Source organism: Gambusia affinis, linkage group LG22, assembly GCF_019740435.1.
Source record: "Gambusia affinis linkage group LG22, SWU_Gaff_1.0, whole genome shotgun sequence".
NCBI lineage: Eukaryota > Metazoa > Chordata > Actinopteri > Cyprinodontiformes > Poeciliidae > Gambusia > Gambusia affinis.
The window spans coordinates 6,337,212-6,362,118 of NC_057889.1; the positions used below are offsets into that span (position 1 = coordinate 6,337,212).

The window sequence follows — 24,907 nt, forward strand, 5'->3', positions numbered from 1 at the left end:
GGTGACAGTGACTCTGAGTCGATGGTGTCATCCGAGGCGTGTTTATATTTGAAAAATTTCAAAACCTCAACCGCCTAGAGAAGTCTTTTATTAGTAAGCATTAGACCAAGCCCTTTTATTTGTGTTCTGACCTCCATAAATGCATACAGGCACAAAGAAACAAGAGAAGGGGCATGGCTAACAATGGTGTCTAGTGTCTGTGCGCTGGGGTTTGTGTGCTTTTACATCCGTCTGTGAACCTGAGTTACCCCGAGGCAGTGCTTTATAACCTGAATGTTAGTCAGAAACAGGTTGGACCTATTTCCTGCACTGAGCTTTGTCATTTAACTATGACTAAATACTCACACACCTATTAACCAACCAACATGAATCTGGCCTTTGTTCCCTATGAGTCAGTCCTAGGACAGATAAGGGCATGTTCAACTAGATATAGGTGAATTATTTGGTGTACACATTTTACTAAACTGGTTTTAAATATCTTTACACTTCAAGCAAAGACACAAGTTCAAAGTACATGGCCTTAAAGTTTCACTGTCTTTCTCTAGAAATCATTATCACACAGTGTCTTTCTCCTGGACCGAACACACATTTCCCTGTTGTGAAGTGTAATAACAGCTGTCCTCAGGCCAGTTACAGCTATCGTAAAGAGACAAGAACTCCCAAAACTCATTTACCACACACATGCTGTGAAAGGAGGGAGTGGAGGGCGTCTCGTCTTTCTCTCCCTGTCACTGTTGCGCTCTCTTTACGTCTCCAGACCCAAGCTCTTTCAGCCCGTAAGTGATGTTTGACCACATTTTAAAACTGAAGGTGACAACATGCTCGATAATGTATTCATCCACTCTGTGCAGAATGTACTCTCGCTAGTCTCCAGGCTATTGTGTCTGATTATATGTGTGTGAAAAAGTAAAGGGACAAAGGAGAAACCGTGTTCACTTTAACTGTGTTTGGTTTCACCTTTGTTTATGGAATTAAAACAGAAGTTGGAAAAATATTTGGTTTGTTAGAAGAAAATCTTTGCTTTTATGATTTAAATGACAACAAGAGTAGGCCCCAAAACAGTCTGAAGTTAGACATCTTAATCCATTAAACTTGCATTTGGCTTTTTGAAACATGACTTTCATTGTATAAGATAATAGGCAATGTATGAAGAGAGAAACTGCTTTCTGTTCATAATGTCTGCTTAAATGAGCAATAAATTTGGCTTTAGTCTAGTAAATTCTGGGTCAATGATACTTTTTGGACTCAGTTAATCTAATTTGTTTTTAAGTTTGGTTTTGGCTTTAAACATTCACAACAGAAGTTAACTAATAACAACAAAACAATTATTTTTAAAGTTATTAAGCCAATTTATTTTTGCTCTTCCTTTGCAATAAATTCAGTAAGTAAAACAAATGTTGCAGTAACATTTTCCAGGAACTAAAAAGAAAAAAAAATGCTTAAATTTGAATAGAAATAATCCTTTGAGTATACTTGTTTATGTTTTCATATCTGTTTGTATGCACATATATTATACACACAATCATGACATAAAGTTGTGGTTTTTATTTATGCCCCTTTGCAATGAACGTGGACCACTCTTAAGCCGCACCAGAGACACCCTAACACTCTAACTGGAACTTATAATATGTATTTGGCTCTCCAGACACTCTCAGAACATGCATTGGTAGGTCTCTGGCTTCCTTGCATGTAACTCCCATTTGTATGTTATTTCCTTTGTTTGAGTCCCTATGGCTTCCAGCGTTGTGCATTGTTCTCTTTCTGTGCTCACAGCAAAAAGTAAATTTCCTCCAGGACAGTAAATGCTATCGTTAGGTATCTTTTGTTGTTCGACAGAACTGTGTCACAACTGCAGATAAAAGAGCTGCTTTGACACGCTATTTTTTCATATTTGATTGTTATTGGTTACAGAAGTCCCAGAAACATTTTTCAATTGTTATTTTAGGCCATTTTTCTGCTTTGAAGTTAGATATTCTAGAGACTTTTTTCATGTGTTTATTTGTGTCTTTTCTCTCTCTCTTCATCTCTGCCGATCTCTCCAGTATTAGTGCTGTTTCAGGTTGTTCTTTGTCTGTCAGCGGGGAGAACTGCTTTTTGTCGGACAGGCTGAACAACAGAACTGCTTCAGCTGCACAAACACAGGATAGAGTAAATCCGACCCACCCGTCAGTCAGTCAGTAAATCAGTCAGGCAGCCTTTGAACCTGCTTGCTGGACAATCGGAGAAGTCAGCCAGGCAGTTCAGTGTGTCATTGGCCTCAGTGCTGACTTGCTAAGCTAGCCGCTTCAGATTTAACCTACTTATATCTCTTGGATGGGATTTCTTTCTGAATTCACTGCAGGGTTTCCATCTCCTCAGACTCTGCTTCCTCATCGTTTTCCCCCTGTCCTTCTCACTTCCACTGTCCTTCTTCATTTGGCCTTACTTACCTTGTGTGTTTTCAGTTTGTGTGTGTCTGTTAGGGTCAATGTTTAATGTGTGTTTGTTCTGCTCTTATCTCGTCCACACCAGACTTGTTTTCCAGTCCAAAAACCTCAGCCATGCCCCGATTGGCTTATAAAATAACTGTCCCATGCCTGCCCCTCTGATTGGCTCATTCAAATACTCTACAGAGGATAAAGCATTATTTTGAATGCATTCTCCTGGAGACTTATCAGTGAGCTATCAGGGACTCTGCTGAACGGTTTAGTGTTGCAGTGTAAAGAAGCTTTGTTGGCTTTGGCGGCATGCGATTATGTTCAGGTGTAGCAGCTTGTGCTCCACCCAAATCCAGCCTTGCGTACTGCCAACAATTATTCTGACCCCATTCTGTTCAGCATTGATCCCTTTTCAGTGCATTTGTATAACTCTGTGGGAAAGGTTCACCTACTTTGATTCTCACATTCTCACTCTTTGAGCTGTGTAGTAAAACCTCAAACTCTTCAGAATTGCAGATCACTTTTGTTTAGATGCCTGGCAAGCAGATCTGCAATACATTATTAATTGCCTTCCTGGATTTTTTCCTCTTTGAGTCATAATATGGTTATAGTTTATGCAGCCTGAGTGTCTGTGGTGAATCAGCCAGTCAGCATTCTTGAGGTCAAGTGTGCTGGGGGAAGAGTGGGGAGAAGCAGCCAGTTGAGACTTGTTGTTTAGGGATTTCTGAAGAGCTGCACTCTCGGGTCTAAGCTAAGCCCAATGCTGACTAAAGCCAAAGTAATTTCTCCCCCCTGACTCATTCAGAATGACACACCCTGATATTGAATCTAATTTTGAAGAAATTTTATGGGTCATTATAGGCCACTGATGTCTGAAGTCATCTTGGCACTTAATTGTGAGCCATAAAACTTCTTTGTTTCATTTTTTCTTGTCACTGGTACAAAATGGTGCAAAACACTGTACCTGCCATCTTTGGCAGAAAGCTGAAGTATCTTATCATTCTTGAAACATTATATCTAACAACGAAGAACTAAAGTGGCACTTTTCCTACTAAACTTTATACTGCACAGTACTGGCAAGGAGACAATAAACAGAGCCATGGGTGTGTGGAGAGGTAAATGGGTGAACAAACACAGTAAAAAAAGGAGGGGATGGTTCAACTTTCCTGAGAATGGGGGGAAATCTGACTCTGCTTAGGGCTCCTGGGTGAACTCATTTACAGGCAGGGAAGCACGAGGACAGGGGAGGTAATGGAGAGGAGAAGGAAGATTTCCCAATGTTCTCTGAACAAAACAGGTCTCCTCTTCATCTCTCCATCTCTAGTCCCTTTTTTCTCCTGCCTTATCTGGCAGCCAGTCGGTCAGCATGTGACGCTGCTTTAAATGTCACCATTTGAATAGTAATAGAGATTAACGATGGGCGGACAGATACAGAGCAAAAGGGCAAGAGAGAGGTGAATATCATAAAGATAGTGTCTGTGAAAGGTTTTGGCCCGCTCTCTCAACTATCTCAACAAACATGCAGCTCCGATGAAATAACATTAAAAGTAAAGAAGGACATACTGAGAAGGTGTTGCAATTAAGGAGTGATGTATTTCCAGGTTAAGTGTCCTATTGACTGTAAACAGATTATTTAGGGTGTTTAATTAAGTTGCTGCCATGTGGAATTTAAACTTTAATAGAGCTAATGAAGACACTAAACAAAGGTGACGTGGGTTTTTGGACATTTTAGTGGGTAATTTAAGAATGTTTGGCATCTATATTCTCTAGGATGGCCTATTTTGTTGAAAAATGATCAGCGTATTAATCTGTAATGAAAGTCTACTAGCCCTACTGCTGAAACTATTATATGATTAATCTGTAATTAAGGAGACACTCATTTGTTTCAGTCTCAGATGAGAGTGTTCTGAAGGGCTGCAAGTAACGATTACTGCTTTGATTAATCACCTAATCATTAAGCCAATAAAGTGTTCACAAATGGTGAAAAGCATCCAACTAAAGAAAGGTTCAAAAGAAAGACACTCATTTTGTTATCACAAGGCAACATAAGATACTTGTAATAAGTTGGGAAAAAGGCCAAAAGTATAATAAAAAACTTAATTAATTACTATATTATCAAAAAAAAGTAATTTTGGAGTTCTGGAAAGTTTCCGATCCCCCCCCCACCTTGCATTTGATAAAAAGAGAGGGAAAAATGGTTGTAATTAGGTGGCACCCAATCAACACACTCATTCGTGTTCAAACGTTCTTATCAGAGTAAATGCCTTTCAAGTCAAACTGAGCCTGAACCTGCTCACCTTGAGGCAATATTTTTTAAAGTCTCTGATGTAACAAACATAGAGAGTGCGAATTAAGTACTTCCCATTATCGGACTAAGCCTTTTGAATAGCAATGCTGTGTAGGTAACTTTCTCTACACCAGCTCTTTTTTTTTTCTATTGCAATACAGCAGAGCTGGTCATTAGTAAGCTACACACAATCTGTTACATTTTGATGCTGTTTTTTGTTTTCTGTTTTACAGGTAAGCATATTATTGAATTGAAACTGAAAGTTTAATATATTATGCTTTTATGAGAAAACTCAAAGCGAATCGCATAATCGGGAAGTAAAAAATATTTTCATTTGTGGGTACAATCCATCTTTTTAATCAGAATCTATCATCCAAATTGAACATTTTAGATTTCATCTAAAATGTTATACGCTGCAAAAATGTAACACCGCATGCCAACATGAGCACTCTGTTCATAGTGATGGCAGCATCATGCTTTTGGGGATGCTTTTCTTTAACAGGGACAAGGAAGCTGGTCAGTAAAATACATTGACGTCTGTTAAGATGGCAAAATGTGGAAAAGTCAAGGATTATGAATACTTTTTTGAGCAACCTGTAACAGTTTATTTATGTTAATATTAATTATATGATTGTATTTTATAAAGACCATTACTCAAAATAGAACAAGCAGGATTCTTCATCTTAACATTCTTCACCATCAAGCTCATTTCGTCCTGATATGTTGGTCAGTGAAATGTGATTTCTACACAGTGGTGAGAATCACAACTGTCCCTTCACAGTCAGTGCAGCCAAATCACGAGCTTTTTGTTAAAAAAAAGGAAAAAAAAAAAGAAGAAGAAGTGAGATGGTTGGAATTTGAATTGAAAATTTGCATTAAGAGTGAGAGGAGAAGATAGTCAGGGTTGGCAGGACCGAAAGACTCCTCAGAAGAAAAAACACACATCTCTGTTTTTGCTGTTGCTGTCAATGGAAACCCATGAATTAGTTGAGAACACACTCACACGTATGTAAGTTTCAAATTCAATTACAACATTGTGAGATGAAGGAGAAATTCTTCAGCCTTCAGCACTTCCAATTAAAGTACTGCACTGAGCGTTCATGGGTGCCACTGTGTGCGGCTGCGTGCGCGTGTCGGCGTGTTGCCATGTTTTTTAAGTGTGTGATTGCGCAAGCCGGCGTGTATGGTTTAACATCCAAGGTGTGTATGTATTTGGGTCTTGGCTTTGATGGCTTGGTGCTGCGCTACAAGGTCCACTGAGGCATGACAAGTGGGAGCTTGTCTATGTGTGTGCCTGTGCTTGCTTCTCTGATGTCACCTTGTATCATTTCAGGCTAATTTCACCTATTCTCAGACAGCCAGAGCGAGAGAGAACAAGAGCCAGAGACAGTGAACAAAAAGTAGAGACGACACATAGGGTAAATGATAAGGTACAACTTTATTAGTGTCCTTGAGATAGTCAGCCTCAGGGCTACTTAGTGAAGCATGTTCACAGATAAAATAAAAACAAAAGTCAGTTTTGTTGCTCCGTCAAGTAGAGAGGTACCAAAATAGTGCTATTATCACCATTACTGTTATTAACTGCACAAAGAATGTTTGAACTTTTCTGTTTTTGGCCATTTTAAGACTTCTTCACTACATTGGAATCTAAAAGTTATCTGTGAATGTAGTTTCAGGTCTGCTCTCAAAATTATGAGGTCAGAATTGCAGTGAAGTTAAAAGTGAAGATTATGTGCTATTATTTGTCTTTAAGAACAGTTCAGTTATTTATTTACATTTTTTTTTTCTACAATATTCACACGTCATTCTTCGAAATCCCCCCTTTCTTTGTCCCAGTGCTACATTTTCTCTCCTTATTCTCCATACCCTTCCCCTTTGCTTCACCTTCCCTCATTCATGTTGTCTTATCTGCTCTCTGGTGATAACATCTCTGCCAGGAGACTGAAACAGAGCTCTTCTGATAAATACTAGACAGACAGAGTGGTGAGAAGGAGGCAGAGGGTTTGTACTTTATGTAGATTATAGACAGAATTTGTTGCGAGGGTGAGATAGTGTGTCTACTCCTGGGTCCTTCAGATTCCTCAGCAGATTTAGATGTTTTCATCTTGGCTCACAATCAGGGCTAAAACGTGAAGATGTTTTCAACCAGCTGACCTCTAACAATGTTACAGTCCTCTGAGCTTTTGAAGGATTTTTAGTGTGGACAGATACAAAAAAGTTGCACTGATATAAAAAAAAAGGATCATTATTTGAAGACACTCAGGTCATGAAGGTTATTCTGACATAATGATGTAGTGAACTTGACTTCAATGCAGTTGCATTTCTTGCATGCTAATAATCTCCATGAACTTGTAACTTTACAATAGATTCCCTGTTCAGAATTCAGTGCCTGATTTCAGCTGATTTGCCTATTATTATTATTATTGTATTAGATTGTATTGTACTGTATTGTATTGTATTTGTATTAGATACAATGGATCCATAAATTTTGATTCTCCAACTGTAGAAATGTGTCTTTCTGTGGGATCTGAAAAGTGACCAAATATTTAATAAAATGTACAACTCTAGAGCCAAGTACAGTGTCACTGTTTTGGGTCTAGAGTCTGATACATCATAACAGTTTAAAACTACTATAGTTAAAATATGATCAAGGTCACACTATCACTGTACCTATATACTTTCATCACCTTGCCTTCAGTCTTAGTTTCAGTAAGACATAACCCAGTATGAATATTTTGTACCAACAAACTAATATTGTCTTTGGATTCTTAGATTTGATGATGGGTTCAGTTTTAGCTTAGACCTTCTGAAGGATGTTCCTGAATGTTCCAGTGGAGGGGGGACTCTTCTGTTTATACACAGCAGTTGTTAGATCTGATTTAATACTGCCTCTCCTGCAGATCAGTGAGATTACTATAGGGTGAGCAAAAGCTAATCAAACTATCCATTGTAACACCGTCTGGTCCTTGCCAAGTAATAATCTTGATCTACACTAACAATTGGGAGATGCCCCTTTTACCTCCTAGGACTCCCGCTAGCCCTCCAGGGCACGTACAGATCCATGTTTTTGAAGAGTTTTAGTGAAAGCGCTTTTGTTTGTTTCACCTCATGTAGGTGGAGGTCAATGCAAATCAACACAAAATGATTTTGAGTGATGGTGGCAGATGTTGTCTGATGCCATTCAGCAGTCTTTTAGAGAAGACTGCAGCCATCCTGTGTCGCTGTGGATGTGTGAGTGGGTGTGTGTATGATTTCCTGTCTCTGCCCTTGAGCCTTTATCAAGTCCTTCTAATTATTTTATTATGCAAATGAGTCACCATTATTTTATTAGTGAGAGGACCAATCAGAGAAGCTGATTAGGAAGTGATTAACATGCAGTCCGTGTGTTTCTCTCTCATTCTTTCTCTTTCCCTACACGTGTGTTTGTGCGCGAACGCGGGTGTGCATGTGTGTCCTTGTAATGTAGGAGAAGGTGGCAATAATGACCCATCTGGACAAGTACTCATGCATATACATGCACTTTGAAAGCTGTTGTAAAGATTAGTTATACCACATTTTTCCATTAGTACATTGTTAAAAATACAGTTTCTGAAAAAAAGGGTGAACCTTATAGCCAGTGTTGCCAAATCTTCTTATAAAGCTTTGGAATTTTTTTTGTGAGGGCAAATACATTTTTTTCCAATGATATTTTATCCTGCAGTAACTGTTTTTTTCTCAAAGTCTGACAGACAAAATTTTTTCTGTTATATGCCAGAGAAGATTGCCAAAATATTTCAAAGTGCCAGATAACAGACTCGCATGCTCACATTTCGTCCCATTCCTCCTGACAGAACAAGTACAACTGAATCAGTTCTGATGGCTGATTTGCACACATACCAAGGGTTTGTTGCTTAATTTGTAAAAACAATTGTGATATTCTTAGAATCTCTGTCAACTAGAAGACCCATCATTTGAGTTGGCTGCTTCCTCTCTAACTGGCCTTTCAGTCCTTTCAGATATTAATTGTCTGAACAGATGAACCTAGCACCTTTAGTTGTACAGGAATTGAATGCAAGGATGAACCAAGCTTGGAGTTCGCCAAGATTCTCTTCCTGATATATTGGCCGGCTAATTTTCATTTTTCCATGAAATCACACAAGGAAGCAGTGTGTTGGAGGTGTTGGCTTAAAATTCACAAGCATGCCTCCAATTAACTCAAATATTGTTAATTAAGATTAAAATGTAAAAAAAAGATTAAAAGCTTGCATGCCATGGCATTATCAACCTTAAGTTTTAAAGGCATAGTACAGTGATCTTACTCTATGTACTGAAAAATTAAGTAATACAAAATTATCCCACTCATTATTCGAGCATTGTGAAATTTTTTTTAGATCATCCTAAATGAACAAAAACTGTAAAATTAATCTTCACTAAAGTGAGAAGTAAGACTTTGTGACAGCAATATGATTTTAAAAAGATATCCTGTTGCCAAATTTAAGTTGTAAAAAAAAGTTTAATATGACAGTTGAACAGATTTTGGCTTTTTGTTCACTCTTTTTTCCCCTCTATGGCAAAACATGAGTTCAAACAATAATCCATTATTGACAGCATGGATTTGCTGTCAGATGCACGTATCAGTGATTCTGTGCTGCCTTTTGCTGGCTAGACACTTAATAAAGCCAGAAGTGTTAACTGAGAACGTGGGCTAGGTAACTTGATATTTGGATGTGTGCTGACTAGGCCTGTCGTGATAAACTCTAAATCAATTAAACATACGATAAATTAAAACTATCGACACCTACATTTTCACTAGGTGAAAATGTAGGTGTGAACTAACATGTAGTGTGAAGTATTGCATCAGGTAGTCGATGTGCCCATCTTCTCTATTTAAATCTAATGATTACTGAAGGGCAATATGGTACACAGACTTTATAATCTGCACTCTTTTGGTTGAATCCAGTATTTATTTACACTTTGGTGTTTTTATTCAAGTACATTTTTGTTAATGGAGACTGAAAATCCTATTTATTTTTGTTTTTGGTTGTTTTGTTTATTTGATCAGTTCCAGTGTTAAGTGTCCTTTTGAAAATAAAGTGTATCTACTTTTGGCAGGAAATTGCATGTATTATGTCATTTCCATTAAATCAGTGTAAAAAGGTCTTCAAACAATATTATCGTCTATCGCAATAGTTTTAGAGACAATTAATCGCTCAGCAAAATTTGCTATCGTGACAGGCCTAGTGCTGACAGTTTCATACTATTTTTGCACACACACACACGCCAGCACGCATCCTGTGGTTAGTATGTCATTCAGAAATGTAAAACAAAAGATGAGAATTTTTTTTGTTTGAACAAATTTCCTTAACCCAGTGAATGAAAATTTAGAGCACTGGAATATTTTATTCTCTGCTGAGCCAAGGTGAAGCACCTCTGATAAAGTTGGTGTACTCAGTTCAGAGCACACAACACAAGTTCAAAACATGGTCTGCTTGAATCCAGCCAGTGTAGTATGAAGGTAGAGTTAAAGAGGTGGAAGGAGACCAAAAACTCTGTAGTACACAACCCAAGGTTAAGTGCCCCTAAAATGCCAGAACATGGGCAAACAGATTTGCTCCAATTTTGCACAAAATCAGATAAAAAAGACATGAAAACTCTGATTTGATTTTTAGTATATTTGTCCTTTTGTATTTGATGTACCATAGCTACATCTCTCAGTATAAAAGCAGTACAGGTTTGAGAGCCTAGAGCTTTTAGCTCACCAAAGGTAAATTGTAAATTGAAATGATTACTTTTATGATGTCCCAATAAAGATTGTAATAAACTACTGTCCAGGATGACCTTCTATCGCAGAATCCAATATAGGTTATAAGATAGGTTGCAGAAACTTTGAGTCACATGCAGAACAAAGCAGGTAAGAAAAATGAATACAATAACAAGATATAAAAGTCAATCCATTCTTGCCCTATGACCATTTGAATGCAAATAATACAGAAAGGTATATTGTAATTGAAAGATGGTTTGTTGTGTAGATGATGTGTTCACCCATGTTTGCCCACTGGTTTGCTAGCCCCAAAATCTGCATTCTTACAATAAATGTTTCTGGAACTCTACTTGCAACCTCACCAGTGTTTCACACGTTGCTCTTTTGAACCATACAGAGAGAACTGCATGGCAGCAAGATGTAAACTGACACACACTGTTGGAGTTCAAGAGATCGTGCAGTTTTACACAACATGCACATGGTCACAAACATTATGATGTCATAAGTGGAGAATATAATTTTTCTTAATCCAAAAGCTGTTCACTTATTTATAGGGTAAATTGTTTGCTATAGAATGGGAAAAAAAAGGCCATCATGTTGGTATACGCTGCACTTCCTTTGTCCTGTCTTTTGGTAACTTGCCGTGACAAAGACTTAATTGAACTGATTGTGACTGAACTGATTTTCACAAAGAGGAGCTGAATTAAAGGATGTCGCTGAGAGGAATGTGATCCAGTGTCCCTCTGAGGCTGTGAGTCACAGCCAGCTATGCAGCCGCCAGCCGAAGACAGTCGCTTAGTTTGATGTTAACTTGTTTCTCCTCTGGCGGCGTCTGTCACCTCTTGCTATGCCTCTGTAGCAGGAGCTCGGATCAGCAGGGTATCTGAGGGCCTGTCGTTCTGCTCTCCATCACATCCACCACAATTTGCTTTAGGACACAGGTAGTGAAGCTTTAACTCCTAAATGAGTACCAGGAGATTTATGTTGCCCACAGTGCTGGTTGCTGATAATGCTTTAAGGTGACCTCCTCCCACTAACCTATGTCTTCAGTAGTTTTTCAGTCATCTTTAAACATTGAATTTAAATGTTTTTTTGTTACTTTTTTCCATAACTTTTAGGTTCCAAAAGCAAAGGTTACTGGAAGAAATTAGTTTTTAAGCAGAGGAAAAAAATATTCCGGTTTGGTGTTGGCTTCAAAAATGTTAGCCTCATATTCATGCTGTTCTTGCCGTGCACTTTGTTTGTAAACGGCCAGATTTTTCTTAAATCGATGATTAAAGACTATAACAGAGAAACTCTAATATCTAGTTTTCCCCCAAAAAGCGCAACATTAAGGTTGGATGGGTACAAATATGGTGTCAACTTTGACTGCCTAATTTTAAACTGAGATTATATGATTTTTGTTCAACACAAAGTATATGTTATTTTAAAAATGGATCTAACAGTTTTATTACAAAGCTCCGTACTGATTTGAGTCAATTCTAGTGTCAGAATACTTCATTTAAAAGCATTCCTGTCCTGACTGGTTATTAGTTATTTTTATTTAAAGGAGAGGCAACATCACCCTGTAACAGAGCAGTCATTGTAAAACAGCTGGGATTACTTACAATAAACAGCAGTATCATTTTATGTAATGTAGAGAGGAGACCATATCCTTGGCTCTGAGATTTCTAATAGTTTGCCAAAATTCCCAAATCCATCATCTTTTATTACAGACAGAGGCTGGAAGCTCAAAAGGATAAAACATAACAACTTTGCCCATCCTTCCAGTTAAATTCCAGGTGCATTCGTCTCTTCCCTTGTTCGATGAAATGTTCCAAAGTCAGGGACAAAATCACATCCTATTTCCGTTTGATGTGCCATTTAAATGTGACCATTTGGTCAATAGCTGATTAACCCAAAAATGGGCTGTTTCCAGCTACCAGTCAATCCATATGGTTTAAATACCACTTCTAATGGTACCAAAGCTCAGTTAGCAATGGTAGAAGCAAATTCAGTCAATATTAAAAGACTCATTTGCACCTTTATTTTTGAACAGATGGCACAAGAAAATCATTGGTATGAGAAAAATATTCTTGCACACTCAAGATCTATCCATCTTCATAGTGTAAAATGGGACAGCAAACCTTTGCAGAATTTACAAATAATCTAAAGATTTCTCCACAAGTTTTTACATGCCATCCATGTCTACTTTAGCTCATGAAGGACAAAAGGACACCTCTCTTTCACTAACTGGCAAAGACTTGAATCAGCTGGTATCGAGGCTTTTCTTATCCATTTGTCTTCCGGCCATTTTATTAACACAAGCTCTGCATCACCGCTAGGTCAATGAATCAGATAGCTAGTAGTGACCAGCATGCTGTTCCTATCAGCGATATTACCAGCATGAGCAACATATCACTGCGGGTCGATTGGTTCGGCTAGCTGTCAGGGACAAGTGACGTCTCTCTGTGTTAGAGCCAGCTTCCTGGTAAGGCGGAGCCAGAGGCGGCCAGCTCACACATGGTTAGCCCAAGGCTGTGGTGATGGGCTCAGATGATCAGCTGAAGGCTCTGTGGCTTTGAGTCAGAGGTGATCCTGATTGGCCTTGAGTGATGACTGATGGAGCTTGAACTCCTGGTGGTTTTTTTAATGAGCTCTGGCAAACAGACATTTGTCAAAAGAAAGCAAATGGGAAAGAACCAAAGAAGGAGAGCAAAATGAATATGGTATCAAAGTAAACTTTTATTTCTGCAAGCCATCTTTCTGTTCAGATTAAATCAACTTTATTATGTCTTTTTGTCTGCAGGAAGCTGTACATTTGACGAGGGTTTCTCTCAGTGTGACTACCAACAAGACCCTTATGATGACTTTGACTGGACACACATCAACACCCAAGAAGTGCCATACGTCTCCCCAGACCTGCCACAAGGTACCGTCCAACCTTATGTATATATTAGATTTAAGTTATTTTAAAATATTATATTTATATTATTTTACAAATAATTTAAATGCAGTATATCAACAACTATAATAGTGAAGTCGAAGGTCATGCCTGAACCTTCACTTCCATTTTTTAAAGGGGCTTCAAATGGTAGATGTTTGCGTGTTTGAACATTTTAATGGTTGAGTAAATGTGATGCATAAGGCAAGCGAAATGACGCCTGCAATAATCTGTAGCGTAAACACAAGTGTACTAAAAATATTTAGCACTGTTAACGTTTAAGAATCTTACTTAATGAACTGTTGAAGTAAGAGCTTTAAAACATTAACTCTTTCACAAAAAGCCAGCTCATATGACTTTGTGAGCTTTTTATTCTTTCGTTTTTTACTCAGGAAAGTCCCTCCTGATACTAATAGCAAAAGAGAAAATAGGAGTTCATGTTTTCAGGGCAACATAGCATGCTTTCATTCTTGTCTTGTGTCTATCATCAATCATTTTGTAAACCCTGTGGCTATGTTTTATGACTTCTCTGAAAGTCTCTTATAGTGCCTTACTTTGGTAGCAACAAGTTTAATTATTTACCAAACCTGACAAAAAGTCTTTGTATGTGTTGATGTTTAATGATTCTGTTCAATTATATTTATTGTGAAACTTGTTCCAAATTCTGCTGGTATATTATAGTGAATGCTTTGGCTGAAGGAAAAGTAAAATGCAGACATTTTACGTTAAACAAGCATTCATTTTTCTATCAGAGCTTAACACTTTATTCCAGACTATACCTCTCCTTCTTTTTACTCTCCTCTCTTGTCCTTTCCTTCTCTCCTCTACCCCTCTTCAATCAGTTGATTTTTTTTTTTCTCTCAGCAATGATGATGAACGGGAAATTAAATCTTTCTGCCTCAGGGCCGAGTGTCTAATTAACAGAATATGAGGTCATTAATCAACAGCGGCCAACAGGCAAGGTTGCCTACTTTACAGTGTTAAACGGAAAATGTTTTAGTATTAACTAGCTGAGCAATGTTCAAATAATAACTTGCTTTATCAAATTAAAATCTCAAAGAAAGAAGTAGAGATGATGGAATAGTGATCTTTAAGAGCAAAACATGACAAAAAATATTCTTGTTAAAGTTTCTTTCACTCTTGTCATTTCTTATCTTAATTTTCCTCTTGTCCTCTTTTTGTTAGGGAAGATTACAACATTGTTACCATGACAATGTAATGATTTTGTTTATCTCTGATGCTTGTTATCATGGCAACCCACCTTTGCTGACATTTAAAGAAAAGTTCATTTCAACATCTTCTCTCTTCAGCTTTCACATAGACTTAGATTTTGCTCTAGAGATGTGGGTTGGTGTCTAGTAAGAAGTTGTTTATGACAAAACACAGATATCCATTGGTGGACAGCCTTGTATTATATGTTATAAATACCAAGTGGTGTCACTCTGCAGTGTAGGCAGAGTTGCTACCTCGGCGAGGTTAAACACCTATCCCAGGGGAGTAGATCTGTTATGCCTAGAATTAACATAGCATTAACTTCTCCAGAACCTTGTGGGATGATCAGGTCGGAGGGATTGCAAAGCAGGTTAATGGCTTGGAGATGTTGGTTCACTGCGTTGCCTAAAGGTACAGGATCATGAACTGATCCCTTTGCAGCCGGGTGCATTATTGACACCCGGCTGCTAATAATGCCAGCCGGGTGTGGAACAGTGGTTGCAGTGAATGGGAAATGAGACTTCGGAGAGGATTAGAAACATAGCCTTTAAGTAGGATTTTTCCAGAGAGGAAAGTCTTCAGTTATGACAGTAAATGCCTGGCCTATGGGCACGGCAGCTATGTTTGTGTTGGAACTGATTGTTAAATTCTCCTTGAAGGCATTTCAAAATTTGAAAAGGCAGCTCCAAAAATATTCAGCATAACAACAGATTAGTAACTTCCGAGAGTCTTCTTATAGAGTTACTGTGAATGTTTGACATCTCAAAGATGATAGGCGATGTCATAAGACAATTAATAATCTGTTAAGGTAGTTTTGTAAATTAAATATATTTCCAATTGTGAAACTTTTTTTTGCTTTAACCTAGATTTATTTGTCCCACTTACTAATCACTCCTTGAACCAAAGGCAGTGTTAAGTGTGTTAAGTGTCTATGGATGGTTAGTAAATTTTTTAAGAGCTAAAACTCATCTATGTAATCTCGCTGGGGGCTGATGCTGGCAGTCCACCATGGCGAGGGCTGGGAAGCTATGTTGGCAAAGAACACAGTGCCAGTTGAACATTCACAGGCTGAAGCTCTGAGGCTCAGCAGACTAAAGCAGATACTCTCGACTCATAATGTTGTCAGCCAGTAAAACTCTAAACCTATTTGGCATGCCTTTCTCTCCAAGTCTCCTCTTTTTCCGCTTGCTTTCAATAGCAATTTTTCAAATAAGGGAGGAGAAACAGAAAGACAAAAATGAAAACTGCGACTGTGTCACTGGATGTTTTAATAATGAATCAGGAGAAATGCATCAACACATCATTAAAAATAACATTAAAGCCACCTTCTTTGACAGCCTCTCTGGTATACCTTGACTATAAACTTAATGGTGGTGGTGTCAGTTGAAGTGCAGTGAAAGTAAAGCTTGATTTGTGGAGCACTGACACTGCTAAGTCCAATTAGCCTTTGTTCACCTTCCTAAGTGTGTTGTATGTTGGTCTGATCAGCAAGGCTATGGCCTGATGGTTTGCACAGAGCTTGTTGAAATGTATCCTGCTTTGCTTATTTAATTCTATTTTATTTAACTGCAGTTTTGTATTCTTTATTTGGATTTGGATATGTATACTGTAATTAGAACCTCCCACCCCCCCATATCTATGTATCATAGCTGGAGCAAGATTAGAGCTACTTAGATCATAAAGTTTGGGTAAATGTATAAAAGTTGCTACATGTTTGTGATATTTTTGATGCAGAAGAAGGAAATAGGAGGCAGGGGTAGAGGAAGTGGAGGTGAACGAGGGGTGGTGCCAAAAATGTTTTTCTGTACCAGTTTGATCTCTTCTGGACTTGTCGTGTTTGTGACTGAAGAGAGGACAACGGCTTTAGTCTCTTTAAGCCAAAATGTGTGCAAATTAATCCCATCTGCTGAACATGAGATGGATGTTTTCAATTTTATAAATTTGGTCCATAAAAGCAAATAATCCATGCAACACAGTTAGAAGAAAACTGAAGAGTTTTATGTGGATGTATTCCAGTGGTCATCATTGCTATAAAACACAAAACATTTGGTCTGGCTTAGTTTTAATTATAAACATTCATCACGTTTTGCCTTTGAACTAGTGAAATTCATATGTATATGCATACAAATCACTAGATAGTTAATGTTCAGTAAGAAGAATTGGCAGGTTGAGAAATAAATGGAAAACAACTAAATCAAATTAATGTAAATATAGTTAAACTAAACAAATAATTGTATTGTTTCTCCATATCACTGCCACACACCTGTTATTTTTGTGACGCATTTAGGTCTTAAGGCTGTCATAGCAATTTTTTTTTCAGGCTCATAGTTATGTCATCATTCTATTAGGAGCCATTTCGACTTTGGCATTTCAAAGGCATCAGCCATTTTAGAAACTGGCAGACTTAAGGTGTCAGATGTTCTTGGCATCATGAAGTCGGCTTGGATGCCACAGATCGTGTTTGAATGCATCTAGTTTCATGAACGGTCTCTTTCCCACATTTCCCCAGGCTATTTTTGTCTCAGGTTAGTTGTTATCGTTAGTGTGATTCTGTAGGTCATTGGTAGGATTTTTCTGGAAGTCATTTTAATGTTAACATCACTCAACAGTTTTAACAACAGTCTCTCTCTCTCTCTCTCTCTCTCTCTATATATATATATATATATATATATATATATATATATATATATATCGGTCGGTCGATAGATAAAGATATATATATCTTTTTTTTAAGGCAGTGTAATGACTTGGTAAAGCGCCAAAGGTTATATTTTGCAGTGTTGTGTGAGCTCTGACATATCTGGGTCTCTAACTGATAGAAGTATTTTTAGCTGGCAGCTATCTTAATGGCGTTTTCTCATGCAACCATTTTGGCAGTATGAAATAAGAATGATGTTTATCAGTTAGTTCCTGATTTGTTTTGTTTTTGGAAGCTTTGGTGACAGTTACAACCAGCAAGTAACCTTATTGTAATAAATAAAGAGGGAAACATCTTTCAGCTGTCATGCAAAAGTAGGCATGTAAGTTGGTACTAACAACAACAGAAGAGGAGAAATCAAGCAGAAAGAGCTACCTAAATCACTACAGTGGTGAATGATGTGGCCATAACTAGATGTGTTCTTTTGTTGAAAGCCCACAATGTTCTGCTTTGTTCTGGAGGGAGTGTTTTATCACAGTAGATTAGTTAAACAATAATTCATAATTACAATTGTTTTTATGACTACTGTATAATGTATATTGAGCATAAAACAATATGCAATTAAAATAGAACAACTTTTGTTATTGTCGAGGCCTATTTTACGGCATTTTATCTTTTTTGTGTTTAGATATTTTAATGGTAATTGTTAATTATGTCCTATTATACACTCTGCATGGTGTTTTCATCTGCCTCGCTTTACTGTTAATCTTTTCAATTCTTCTTTTTAATACAGACAATGTATTTTATTCCTGAAAGTCGAAGATTAGTCCAATGGCTGAACTCAAAAAATTTATAGTGCTGTTTTAAACTGGTCTTAGTGTTATCTTGTGTATTTCTTGATGCTTCTGCTGAACAAATACAGTCTTTAATAAAAATAATTTGTTTGGCTAACGTCTCATTTATAACCAGCTAATGTTAGATTATCAAATTAATACAAAGGAGGGAAGTATTGCATTTCATCATATTGCAGAGCAGCAACATCTGGTGAAAGTCTTAGCTGATTAGTTGAACATCTGGATGGGCTGGTTCTTTGTACACCCAGATTAAGTTTTCTTTTTTTTCTTTTTGTTTGCTTCACTTTCTGCAGTGGTCCATTGAGAATACAAAGTATTAAAGTGCTTAGTAGTATACCAAAGTCTAAAATGCATTCACTAATTTTCTCATCCAAATAAACTGACGAGATTCAAGACTTTTCTGACCAAAATAGCAACCTTTTTTCTGCCTAGGGGCATTTCGGCAACAGATTTTTAATAAGAACTGTATATTTACACTGTGTTTAAAAAAAAAAATCTTTTAAACACTTCTCTGGTCAAATTAATATTGTACAGAGATAGCACTAGTTTGCATAATATACTTACTAAACAAACTGGAAGTTTATCTAAAGTAACGAAATTTCTCATTTGTGAACTAAGCATATGGGCAATTAAATTAGGATTTAGCATTGAACTAACTTTAGTTTCATCTTATGGAAGAGTTTCAATGAAACCTGATCATTGTAAAATTCAAATTGAGTGTCTTTATTAATCGATGAGGTTCCTTTAAGATGCTTCTCTAACACAACAAACTCAGTCACAGAGTTGCGTAAAACTAATCAAACTTTAGTCTCAGCAGCACAAACCCAGCATTCAATAAAAATTCCAAAAATATTTAGGTTGTTGAGGCAATGACTCATGGGTATCTGTATCAGAAAATGAACCAGGAAGCAGATAGAAAACACAATGATAAGCTGACTTTGACTTAAATCCTGTTTGTCCTCAACGAAAGACGTCTCTTAGTCATGGGTTAAATTTACTGCTGTTTTTCTGAGAAATGCTCTCTGGGTAATTCTTATGCATAATGCTGAAAAGAACCTACACAGAGCAGTGGGTTTATTCATGTAGGTACATGCAAGACAAGCTGTGGGCATACAGCCCACTCTTGGCAAGTACAGTCATACTACTGACTGTCTTCACATAAACTGCCTCCTCAGAGGGCACCATTAAGCAGTCTCTCTCCAGGCACTGGATTTGAATAAGTATTGTGTGCACAAACAGAAACAGCTGTCACAAAAAGGAACTCATTCTTGACTTGCATTCACAAGTTTCTTACGTTTTTTGATTATTTGGGATGTTGATCTTCATACTGTGCTTACTGGACTTTTGCTTTGTCCTTTCCTCTGCACTCAGGTTCCTACATGTTTGTGGATGTTTCTCAGTATGATGTTGGGGAGAAGGCCAGGTTTCAGCTGCCAGTTATGAAAGAGAACGACACTCACTGTATTGACTTCAACTATCTCCTGACAAGCCCTGATGGCTCCAGCCCAGGAACCCTTAATATCCTGGTGAAGGTACTGATCTGTTTTTTTCCCCACCTTTGTGAAGGAGCCTCCGGACGTAGCGGCTTAATGGTCTGAGAATGATTGCTTTACTTTATTTAGTTTTTGTCTATCCCTTGGAGAAAAAAAGTACAAACTGAGTCCAAATGTAAACCTTAACCACCATCTGCGAATAATTTTTTTCTTCCCCTGGGTTACATTTGATGAGCTGGAATGCATTAATTTAAGCAAATGAAAGCTTTTGTTTGTCACAATTGTAGATGGAAACCAGAGTCCCTCCAGTTAAAACAACAACAAAGAAAACTTAGAGCAAAATGTCATCTGTTCTTTTATGAAACATTCCCACATTTTGTGCATTAAACTTACGTTTGTTAACTTGGAAAAAGGGAAAGAAATAATGATAATAAAAAGAATATCCTAATAACACATGAATTTGATCAACCAAAAAGCCCATTTCACTTTCTGGTTCTGAGTGAAATTAAGTTTTTCCTAAATTGTGTGTTTTAGTATTTATTTTACATTTTTCTTTTTTATTTATTTATTTCTGTCAGATATCAGAAGTTTTAAATTGATAGTACTTTTTGTTCACGTGGCGCAATGTAAACATTGCAATATATTCTAAGTGTTTAGAACTTGCATTTTTCATGTTAACATAATATCCAGCCAGTTGGACAGAGTCTAACTGCAGCCGATGCTCACACTGAACATGAATGACATTAACCAAAATGTGGAAGGTCAGCAGTTGATGGAGGCGTAGATGCAAAAGACTGTAAAGGAGATAATAGATATACCACGACTCCCATCAGTACCACAGTACTTATATTAAATTGCTGTAATTAAAAAAACAAATAATATATATATATATATATATATATATATATATATATATATATATATATATATATATATATATATATATATATATATATATATATATATATTTGTTGCCTTATGTTATGATACAAAGTGGAACTGGTCCACAGTATGACGACCATGAATAAAATAACAATACAATGGCTTCATGGTTTTAGAATATTTAAACTAAATTGCTTACATTAACATGCTGCTTTAGTTTGTCCTTCACTGAGTGCTAATACCTGCAACAAGCCATTACCTAAAATAAACCATCATAAGTTTGTCTGGTTTATGACATGTTCTTGTCATTGAATTTGAAAATCTGTAAATCATGTTTGGGTGACTCCTTTAAAACATTGTATTTTGTACTATTTCTAGGTAAACAAAGGTCCTTTGGCAAACCCAATATGGAACGTGACATCCTACACTGGTAAAGTTCTTATACTTATTCTGTTGATCTGCACTTTTGTGATTTCATTTTCTCATGTTGGCTCTAATTATGTTCTCCAGGTAAAGGCTGGCTGAAAGCTGAACTTGCCGTTTCCACCTTTTGGCCTAATGAATACCAGGTAAATTTGTGAGTTACAGCCAAAGGCTATGTAAAATGATTCATATCCAGTAGCGTTAATGTGAAAACCCACATCACACACAAATGCAGACACATAACCATGCTGTGAGGCAGGCGGCTGATTTATTTGTGTTGACTGAGTCTCAGGAGGTGACGATTAGGCTATGGTGTGTGTTTATGCGTACATGTGTTTGTATGCTTGAGAGCATGTTGTCACAGTTGCCTTTGACATAACCAACATTGTCTTTAATGTTTTGTATGTATCATTTATGCATCTTTAATGAGCACCTGAAGAGAACATTGCAGGACCATTGCGTTAGGTTCCATTATACTGATTTTGTGTGTATGTGCTTGTGTTTTGTTTTGTTCTTTCTTAAATTGTGTTTGTGTGTTTGGTGGCTGTTGTTGACACATGTGCTCATGTTTTCCGGGTATCCTGGTGCTGAATGTTCTTGTAGGCATAAATATAGATCAAGCCATCACACGCAGCCTGGGGACAGTATACCACTACTATAAGGCCAAGTGCAAAGCGTCCCCCAAATGGCCCATCTGGTGCCCTCATCCCTCTGACTGTGGCGGGAGCTCACAAGCTTTTAATTGAACATAATCATCTTAATTTGCTGAGACGCATGTAACGTTTTCAGACTTTGAAGCAGGTTATTGGCTCTGAGGTTATGGAGCTATTTTCTCATGTTTGAACACGCGTCTATCTTAGCACTTTCGCTCGACTGATTTCTCCGGGGGAAATCTTTTCTCATGTAGACATACTGTACCCTCGGAGACAAAAATAGATGAACACACAAACCACATACACCTACACATCACTTTTTCCTGGAGTGGTAATTATCAATGTTGCCATTATTTAATCTATTTCAACCATGAAAACTTTTTCTCTCAAGATCATGAAACGATTTTAATTTCAGTACTTTGTGGTTTGGAATCAGTAATATAGTGTGTTTTTACATTAGTATGTTTATATTTTTTAGATAGAAATCAGTTGACCTTAAAATAGACTTTTCTTTGAACCCCTTATTTTGTCCATTGAAGCCCCATGATTGTGTTTTATTTCTTGCTGACAGCATAGCTACATCATCCTTTCACTTTATTTATGAGCAAAATTGTGAGTTGCAGATGTACTTGGAATTTCTTTTTGTTGCAGCTTTGTCAGCGTACTTTGTCAACAAAGAACTGAGCTAGGATTAAATTTAGCAACATGCTGGCAACCTCTTTAAGAAAAGTTCCAAGAACACCAAAAACACATTAGATTTTTGTTTCCCCTTGCACGTTTTTTGGTATAAAAAAATATTTATGCAACACGTGAGGGGTTTATGTGTGCTATCGTCGTATTTGCTGATGCCTTTGAAAGGGTTTATATGGCTTTCTAATGTCAAGGAATACTGTGTTTTTAGGAATGTCAGTGTATACTTAGCAGAGGAATGACAAACTGATTTCAGTTTCAGTTGCACCTACATTCTGTTTTAAATAGTTTTTGTTTTTTGAAGCCATTATTGACTTGAGGCACTGGTAAGATTTTCTTTTCTTTGCCTCACCATTAGAAATCTATCTTCTGTGTTTTGCTGCTGGAACATTTTGTTGTTGTTTAGCTTTGGTTAATATTAGTTTGTGTGTACAGGCAGCCTGTGTCTGGAACCAAATTTACATTTCTCAGAATTCAGACTATAAAATTAGATGAAAAATATCTCCTCCCTGCACCTTTAAAACATTTTTGATTCAGTGCCCGTAGATGCATACATCAAAGTGATATATGGAACCGAATGATAAGAGGATGTATGCCTTCGCTAAGCTCCACTCTGGAGTGATAATATGTCAGTCCTTTCCCTTCAGCATTTTAGAGCAGCTTTGCCTGTGTGAGAACTTGTAAACATGTGCTATCAATAATCTTGTAGCACAATGATGAGATCAGCTCATCCGCAAATATTTGTCTCCTGGATGATCAGAAGTTGCTAGTGTACAATCCGTAACTTGAGGGATTTTGTGGCTGATGATGAAATGTATCATTATATCAAATGGCGAGGTGAAATAACTTATTGCCAAACTGCAGTGACCTGCAGGCTTCATCAAACTTTTTTCAGTTCCAAAAGCTAAATACTCTGAGTTATGATTTACTAAAGATTTTACTGCCAAAAGATGTGGTTTGATAGTTAAAACTATCAAAGATTCAGATCTCAAGTTGAAGCTATTTAAGTCACCAAAGAGAATATGATCAGAGAAAGTAAAATAAATGCAAAAATAAAATAATATGTTTTATCAGTCAGACAGAGAGTAAGAATGTACTTAGCAACGTCTCCATGTGATGAAAAACTCTTGTGGGACCTAAAGTGTCCCAAACTCTAACAACAAAGGGCCGGTAATTTGGTTGGAAAATTTACTTAACAAAGTTCTTAAAGTAACAGATCATAGCTCAAAAATGTTTGAAGTCTTTTAGATGACAAACTGTTTGTGAAAACTCATGTGCTTAACTTTTTAATGACATTTACATTTCTGAGTTCCCTCAAAATGTCCTTGATGAACGGCTTTGGACATGTGTTTAAGACCAAAACAGTTATTCATGTTAAAGATAGCACATGTCAGCTTACATAAATGTGCATAGAAGTGAGAACATTTCATGATGCCCTGTTAAAAAAAATATAAAATGAGAGCAATAAATGATCAGGAGAATCAAGGCGGAGAAGACGTGTTAGTTGGTTGTCAAGCAGGTTGAGACGATGGTATTAAAAGTCCGCTGATGTCTTTCTGCTAGGCACTGCAGTGAGCTATGAGTGAAAGATGATAGGAGAGAGAGAAAAGATAGATTGGAAGGGGAGGGAGACTGAAAGGGGGAGACTGTGACAAGCAGAGAAGATAAGCTATGGGTAAACAGTTCACGGCAGATTTCCCTTTAGAGGTGATGAATGACAACAACTGCTCGCCCCTTTGCTCTCTTTCTCTCTCTGCCGCTCTTTCTGATGGCTGCCTCGTTTTCTTTCCCATTGCTTTTCTTCTCTGTTCATTACAGCGCTCCACACTGAGCAAACAGTGTTAGAACACAGATGGCAAGCGAGACAAAGAAAAGAAAATCACAGTGAGGAAATAGAAATTGATGTTGATGAAACAATAAAGAATGAAGGGAGATGGACGTCCATTTAACAGTGACAGAGGAATCTGGGAGAGTAATTGTAAGAATGATGAGGAGAATGAACTTTTTAGATCGTGAGATAATAAACTGGCAGGGAATTCAAGCACTTGTTGCAGCTCTTGGCGTGAAGGTTGCAAATGGGGAAACTGAGCTTTGGTTATTTTCTTCTTTGTCAGACAGTTCCCATAGAGTCTGGAAAAGTATGGAATTTAACCTCAGTATTTGAGAAAATGCTTTGTATTTATAGACTTTATTGTTTGTTTCAGTGTCTAAAAGTCAAAGTCTTGCTTGTTTCAGTTCCCCTGAAAGATTTGATTTAAATGATCGGACATTTGCATGCTAATTTTTAATTCATTTTTGTGATTAAGATGTTTTGAAGCTGATAGACATCTAAAGTTTGAACTCATCCTAATGCAGCATTATGTACTGAGAGCACACACAGTAGTGATTTGAACAATGCAACACAAATTCAGTTAAAAAAATTACAAAGAATCCCAGACTTCTGTTTGCAAGTTTTAACACTATGCTGTTGTAATCCTCGTTGTGTGGGATTACAACAGGCTAACTATTTCCTTTATATATCCTACACATATATAGTGATTTAGAATGACAGTGACAATTATGCAGATAATGAAAGCTAAATTTGACTCCTTCTTTTCTCAGGTTATATTTGAAGCAGAGGTATCGGACAGCAAAGCCGGCTACATCGCCATAGATGACATTCAGGTGCTCAGCTATCCATGCGGTGAGTCATTAT

The 24,907-nt window shown here is 37.3% G+C and overlaps 1 protein-coding gene across 15 annotated transcripts in view; it reads left to right on the plus strand.

The window, feature by feature from the left end:
* ptprk (protein tyrosine phosphatase receptor type K) overlaps positions 1-24,907 on the plus strand; it is a 104,816-nt gene that overhangs the window by 32,443 nt on the left and 47,466 nt on the right. For all 15 annotated transcript variants that reach the window (XM_044105792.1, XM_044105777.1, XM_044105779.1 and 12 more), the window contains 5 exons: positions 13,233-13,355; positions 19,443-19,603; positions 20,825-20,876; positions 20,957-21,015; positions 24,814-24,895. In XM_044105792.1, coding sequence (XP_043961727.1) covers positions 13,233-13,355; positions 19,443-19,603; positions 20,825-20,876; positions 20,957-21,015; positions 24,814-24,895 — 477 coding nt within the window. The remainder of the gene's footprint in view (positions 1-13,232; positions 13,356-19,442; positions 19,604-20,824; positions 20,877-20,956; positions 21,016-24,813; positions 24,896-24,907) is intronic.